Consider the following 6679-nt stretch of genomic DNA (forward strand, 5'->3'; position numbering starts at 1 on the left):
GGGAGCTGGGGCTGTGGGCAGCGGTCAGGGCCAGGGGAGGGGGAGAGACGGGGTGGTTAGCATGAAGCCAAGGTGAGTGCTCCCAGGTGAGGGCAGGCGGAGGGCAGTGAGGGCAGGGCAGGCCCCACTACATGTAGGGAGGGAGGGCTGACAGGAGCCCAGGAACAGCAGCCAGGGAGCGGGGAGATCTACGGCAGGGACACCCTCCTTCCCCACCAAGGCAGGAGGCACTTCAGGAAGGGGGGCGGCATAGCTGGGAAGTCGTGAGGGGACGGCTCAGAACTGCCCATGGGCCCTGCAGCAGGAATGGCCCCGGTGACCGTGCTGGGGGTGGGTCCTGTAGGGCAGCCTGTGGTCCCAGGTGAACACTGACACCGCCCTCCTCACCAACTCTAAATGTCACACACATGGATGGGCCAGTGCCTGGTCTCCCTAGTTCAAGGGAGAGCAAAGGCCCCAGTACAGACTCAGGCGAGAGCAGCAGCCGGAGGCGCCAACCAAGATCCTGCCCCCAAAGCTGAAGTCCCTTCTGGGCCATATCCACCCTGGGACCCATCAGACAGCATAACAGCGGGACAATGGGGACAACCAACAGGGCAGCTGCTCCTTGCCGGGTGGGCAGGAGCAGGCTTAAAGGTCCGACTCGGTATGTGACACTTGACTCACACACCCTCCCTACTTGGGGGCAGGCCATAGTTCTGAGCCCAGGCAGGGAGGTGCTCAGGAGGAGGCCCTGTCCCTGCGCTGGGTTCACACATGCTGCCTCCGGTGCCGCAGCACCTCCGTGGGCGTGAACAGAAAGTCCTGCTGGCAGGTCTCACAGTGGTAAGGCCTCTGCAGGGCCGAGGTCTTCTGTGGGGGCTCAGGGGCGGCTTCCTCAGGCCCTAAGAGAGAGAAGAAGGCAGGCTGAGGGGGGCGCTCCGCTGCGGGCTCTCATCCCCACCCAAACTCTGGGCACCCGAGGGGCTCAGGCTCTCCTGGCCTTTGGGGAATCTGGCTCTGCCTTCTCCGGGAAGCCTTCCTTGATCAATATGCACACAGAGGCCAATCTTTACTTCGTGTCCGGAGGGAGAGGCAAAACGACTAAGAGGCAGACCAAAAGGGCCCTGGGGTGGGGACCGTGCACTGCAGCGGGCACTGCAGCATCCCCTGGGTAACAGCAGAGTGGACATGGCCAAAGCAGAGACAGCTGTGGGACAGAGCCACAGACAGACAGAAACACAGAGGCAGACCACAGAGAGACCAGAGAGGCAGACAGAAAGAAATGAGAAAGAGGTGGCATTCCAGGCCCTCCCCAACCCGGGCTCCAGGTTTCTGTGACACAGTCTGTATGTGGCGTCCACCAGGCAGCCCCCAGAGTGTCCAGCGAATGCCCAGACGCACAGTAAACAACCAGGGGACGGACAGACAACTGGGTGGGCACAGGTTCCCAGCCCCCACAGCCGCACCCTTACCTGGGGGGCCTTCCTGCGGGGCCTCGGGGCAGGTGTTCTCATGGGCGATGCGCTCCAGAGGCGTCAGAGGCATGTGCAGGCCGCAGTGGGGGCAGGTCCAGAAGGTGCGGAGACAGTCGCTGTACAGGTCCGTGTCACTCTACGGCAGGCAGGCCATGTCAGGGCTGAGCCCCCTGCCCCTGCCCCACCACAGCAAGCCTAGGACCCTTCCCAGAGCCCCGAGGGGCTGTCAGGCCCCATTCTGAAACTGTACCCCTGGAATAGGTTGGAATGGGGTTGCGGGGAGCTCCCTAAAACCCTATCTTCAGGGGCAGAAGGGTGAGGGGCCAAGGCGGGGTCCATGCTCACAGTGAGGCAATTGTAGGTGAGGAAGTCAGTGACTGTGTAGCCCCCTTTGGTGGGGTGGGGGGACAGGGTAGAGCTGCCAAAGAGGCCAGGGAGACTGGGGGTAGTTGTGATGGTCTGGGGTCCCACATAGAGGTTCTGGACTTCCAGCCCCGTGAGCCGCCGGAGGCTGTAGAGAACCTGAGGAAAGACAGACAGGAGACAGACTCAGGGAGACATTATCAGAGCACCTGGATCCAACTGTGCCTGAAGACCACCCCTGGGCTTTTCACTTACGAGGACCAACTGCTTAAGTTAATCATAATATGGTGTCAGACACTCACGACCTGCGTCTTGTCTACAATATGCCCTGATGCCACATCCAGACCTTGAGTGTGGCCTTTAAGTCTGGATACCCTGCTCCTCCTTCCCGACATGTCACCCTGTTCCTCTTTCCCTGGTTTGCTGGTCCCTCCACTCGTCCATGAAGTTGTCCTGGATTGCACCCTCCTTCCCTGCCCCTGCCACGTGTAACGGAATCAGGATCAATTCTCAGCTCCCCACCTAAGGGGTGAGGGGTTGGTTTTAGATCTGCTCTGTCCAACTCCTTCCGTCTGTCCTCCACGAGTAGGGACCTCACGGCTTCTCTCTCACACCCTGCATGCCCTTAACTGTTAGTGAGGCGTAACCTGCACGACACATGCAGTAGGTGATTAATACGCACCTGAAGAATAAGGGCTACAGGGGTTAACGGCATGGTCTCTGGTGCCAGGCTCCTGGGGTCAAACCCTTGCTCCAGCCCTTACCAGCTGTGGCACCTTGGGTTTATCGTCAACCTCTCCGGTTTGAAAACCCCCAAATGTGTGCACATTAGGGGTGCTGGAAGCCAGGCCTTCTGAGCCTTAATCCCGGCGGCAGATGCCCCACCAGGGTGGCGCAGGTACCCGGGCGGCAGTACCTTGGATGCCATGAACTGCAGCAGCTCCCTGCTCAGGGCCTCCACCTCCTTGCGGTTGACAGGAGCCTCCTCGTCTTCCTCTTCCTCCTCCTCCTCCTTTGGTTGCCGCCGCCGGCGGGCCTGATAAGCCAGCTGCCGGTCCAAGGCATGTTCCCAGTGGGCACGGAGCCGCAGGGAAGTTGCCAGGAGCCGGACAGCACTCTCACTATCCGCAAGCTGGAGCTCCAGCCAGCCATCGGCCACCAGGCGGGAACAGTCACCATTGGTGTCCAGGGACCGGCTGAACAGCAGGAGGGACTGGAAGAGAGGGGGTAGAAGACAGGCAGTGGGTGCGGGGCTCCTGCTCCCCCACCCATTCATCCATATACCTGTCCATCCATCCACCTGTCTATCATCCATCTGTCCATCCAATGTATCTATCAATTCCCCCACACATCTACTTGTTTATCCATCTACCTGTCTATCCAATGTATCCATCCACCCACNCTCATGTTATACACAAAAACTGGAAAAGGACCTGGACTTAAACATAAAATCTAAAATTATAAAACTTCTAGAAGAAAACATATGAGAAAAATGTCATGACCTGGGAGGATAGGCAAAGATTTCTTAGGTAGCACACAAAAAGTACAAATAATAAAATAAGTATAAATAATAAAAATAAAAATCAGGGCCGGCTGAGTGGCTCAGTTGGTTAAGAGGTGGCTTAAGAGCACGGGCTCTGAGCAACAGGGCCGCCGGTTTGATTCCCACATGGGCCAATAACGATGCGCCCGAGCTGAACTGTCGCCGAGCTGCCAACAGGTGGCAGGATGGCTCAGCTGGTGTAACAACAAGATTGTCTGTTTGATGGTGGGCTACATACGCCCGTTAGCAACTAAGACTGAACTCGGCACCTTGAGCTGAGCTGCTGCCCGGATGGTTCAGTGGATAGAGCGTGCGCTCTTAACAACAAGGTTGTTGGTTCGACTCCCGTATGGGATGCTGGCTACGCCCACCCACAACTAAGATTTAACACAGCGCCTTGAGCTTAGAGGCCATGAGCTGCCAACAGGTAGCCAGATGGCGACTGGCGCCCTCCACAACAAAGATTGAAGAACAACAACTTGGCTGGTCCCCTTCCCCAATTCCTCAACGCTGTTGCCCTCCCCTAACTCCCCAATAAAATCTTTAAAAAATAAATAAATAAAATAAAAATCTTTAAATACAATTAATAATATAAATAAAATAAGATAAAAATAGGTACAAACATAATTTAAATTACAAATAAAATAATAAACAATAAAATTAATAATAAAACAAAAATGATTTTAAAGTACAAATAAAAGAAAAATGATAAATTGAATTTCATGAAAATCTAAAACTGCTCTACAATATACACTGTTAAGAAAATTAAAAGGCAAGTATCGACTTGGAGAAAATATTAATACATATATTTGACAAACATTTATATTTAAAGAAACATATTATATAAATTATATATGTATTATAAAAATAAATCAATAAGAAAACAACACCTTTGTAAGAAGCAAAATATTTAATATAAACTACCAAAAGTATATAAATAAATGGGTAACAAGCCCATGAAAAATATTTGACATTAGTCATCATGAAAACCATTCAAAACAAAGTAAATATAGTTAGAACGGCTTAAGTAACAAACACTGACAGTACTGACTCAGTACGTGGCAAATTTAGGGCTCTCATACATATGTTGCTGGTGGGAGCACAAATTGGTAAAACAACTTTGGAAAACAATTTCAAAGAATCTGCTAAAACAACATATGTGTGTACAAAAGAATAGATAAATACATTGTGATTAATTCATACAATAGAATGAACAAACCACAGCTCCATGCAACATGTTGAGTGAAAGAAGCCAGATACAAGAGAGTACTTTTTTTTTTTAAGTTCTAGAATGGCTAACACTGGGCAAAGTCAGACTATTGATCACTCCTTGGGGCTGGGGGTTGCGGGGAGGGGCATGCGGAGGGAGCCCCAGCTGCCTGCTGGGGGCTGGTTCGGTTTGTTTCCAGATGTTAGTGGCACAGGTATATTTCATTTTCTGGGAAAACTCACCAAGCTGCTCAGTTATGATGTGGTCACTTCTGTATGTAGTGCTTCAAGAGAAAGTTTTAAAAGACTGTAATGAAGACATGCACTGTTTGCACGTTGAAGGATCCTGCTAAATCACCTTCCAGAGAAGTTGTACCAATTCCCCTCAAGTTGGATGGAAGTGCCCATTTCCCCACAGACTCGCCAGCAGGGGGCAACGTCAATCTTTTTAACCTGGGCCAATCTGATGGGCGCAAAATGATGTCTCCAGGTTTATTCCATGCAGCTGTGAGGATGGCAAAGCCTGGCCCCACCTGGACTATTTGTGTAAGTACTGGAACAGTTACCTCCCCAGGTAATGAATGGGTAATAAGAATGTCTGGTGCTGTTAAAGGCCATAGAGTTCACCCCGAGAGGCTATGACCCCTGTGTTTCCTCAGTTCAGACAGAGGCCCTGATGGCCGTCTCGGGGCATTAAGAGTTTCCTCCCTCCTTCCAGCAGAGTCCTTCAGACTCACTCCCCAGGATGGACATAATGGGTCAGACACCAGGAGATGCTGAAGGGTTTTTGACGGACACTGGATGGCTTTTATTTTCAGACCCACCTCCCTACCTCCCTACCCCCCACCCCACCCCACCCCCGCTCCAAACACAAATAGAAAGAACTCTGTTTCTTGCCTATAGGACATTCATTTTATTTTATGTTTTAACATGGAAAAAGGAAGGAAAGCAAAAATAGTGTCCTGACAAGCCATGTTCTTGGACTGGCTGGACAGGGGTGAGGGAAGCTCTGAGGTTGGTCTCTCCCTTTATCCATTTATTTCTCTATTTTTAATACTTTGAGTTGGGGAAGGCATTTTCGGGGCCATAATATAATCGGGGTAGAGATCTGACAACCCCAAAATGGAAAAGTTTTGAGTAAATTCATCAGAAACAAAGCCAAGTGATAAGCAGCAGACTGGCAGAAATGTTTGTTACATCTACAATGAAGCTTAAGATCCAGAAATATATAAAGAGCTACTACAAACCAATAAGAAAATCACAAAGAGCCTAGGAAAAACATAGTCAAAAGATTGGAGCCAGCACAGAAGAGGAAATACAAATGGGCCAGGATAATGCAAAGATGCTCAGGCTCACTGGCAATCGGGAAATAAAAATAATGTAAGTCGGTGAGGCCTACATGGCAGGACATTTGGGACAATGTATCAAATGCCATGTAAAACCCACCTTCCCTTGAACCAGCAATTCCACCTCCAGGAACTTATCCTGCAGATGGACACGCATCTGGGAATTACACGTGTCCAAGGATACCTGTGCCAGCTGTTTGTAGGAGCCAAAGATTGGAAGCAGCTTCACGGTCTCTCCAGACAGGCCCAGCTACACACACGTGTGGCACAGCCGTGGAATGGAGCACTCTTCAGCCACGCAAAAGAACGGGCAGGCTCACTGGTTCACAAGGTCTCCGAATTCTACTACATGCAAGTTGCAGAACCATGGGTGGTATGGTCATGTTTTGAAAAATCAAAACATTCAATTTCCACATGCACATGTGATTGTTATACCAGCCAACTTGACCTTGGTCAGCTGGGAGACCGGTCCGGGCATGGGATGGCAGGAGCCGAGATGGGGTCAAGAGGAGGGGACTGGCGGTCAGATTCTGAATCTCTATTGAAGGGGCGCTCATGGGATGGGCTAAGAGTGCAAGTAGGTGGGGGAGAGAGGGACCAGGTGACATGGAGGACCTTGGCCTGACAGTGAATGGAGGTGCGCTGTTACTGAGCTGGGGCAGAGGCCTCTGATTTTGGGGAATACAAACTCCTGAAAGTAAAGCTCAGACATCGTGGTTGGCGGAGAGAGACAGAAGATGAATATATGAACGGTAAGTGGT

General features: G+C 51.2%; 1 protein-coding gene across 3 annotated transcripts in view; it reads right to left on the reverse strand.

The window, feature by feature from the left end:
• Window positions 1-6: 6 nt before the first annotated feature.
• The window catches only part of DHX34 (DExH-box helicase 34), a 34813-nt gene continuing 28140 nt past the window's right edge, over window positions 7-6679 (reverse strand). For all 3 annotated transcript variants that reach the window (XM_019625238.1, XM_019625236.1, XM_019625237.1), the window contains 4 exons: window positions 2737-3033; window positions 1803-1979; window positions 1455-1593; window positions 7-884 (listed from right to left, as the gene is read on the reverse strand). In XM_019625238.1, coding sequence (XP_019480783.1) covers window positions 751-884; window positions 1455-1593; window positions 1803-1979; window positions 2737-3033 — 747 coding nt within the window. In that variant the 3' untranslated portion in view covers window positions 7-750. The remainder of the gene's footprint in view (window positions 885-1454; window positions 1594-1802; window positions 1980-2736; window positions 3034-6679) is intronic.

Source organism: Hipposideros armiger, unplaced genomic scaffold (genome assembly GCF_001890085.2).
Source record: "Hipposideros armiger isolate ML-2016 unplaced genomic scaffold, ASM189008v1 scaffold_619, whole genome shotgun sequence".
In the NCBI taxonomy this organism is placed as follows: domain Eukaryota; kingdom Metazoa; phylum Chordata; class Mammalia; order Chiroptera; family Hipposideridae; genus Hipposideros; species Hipposideros armiger.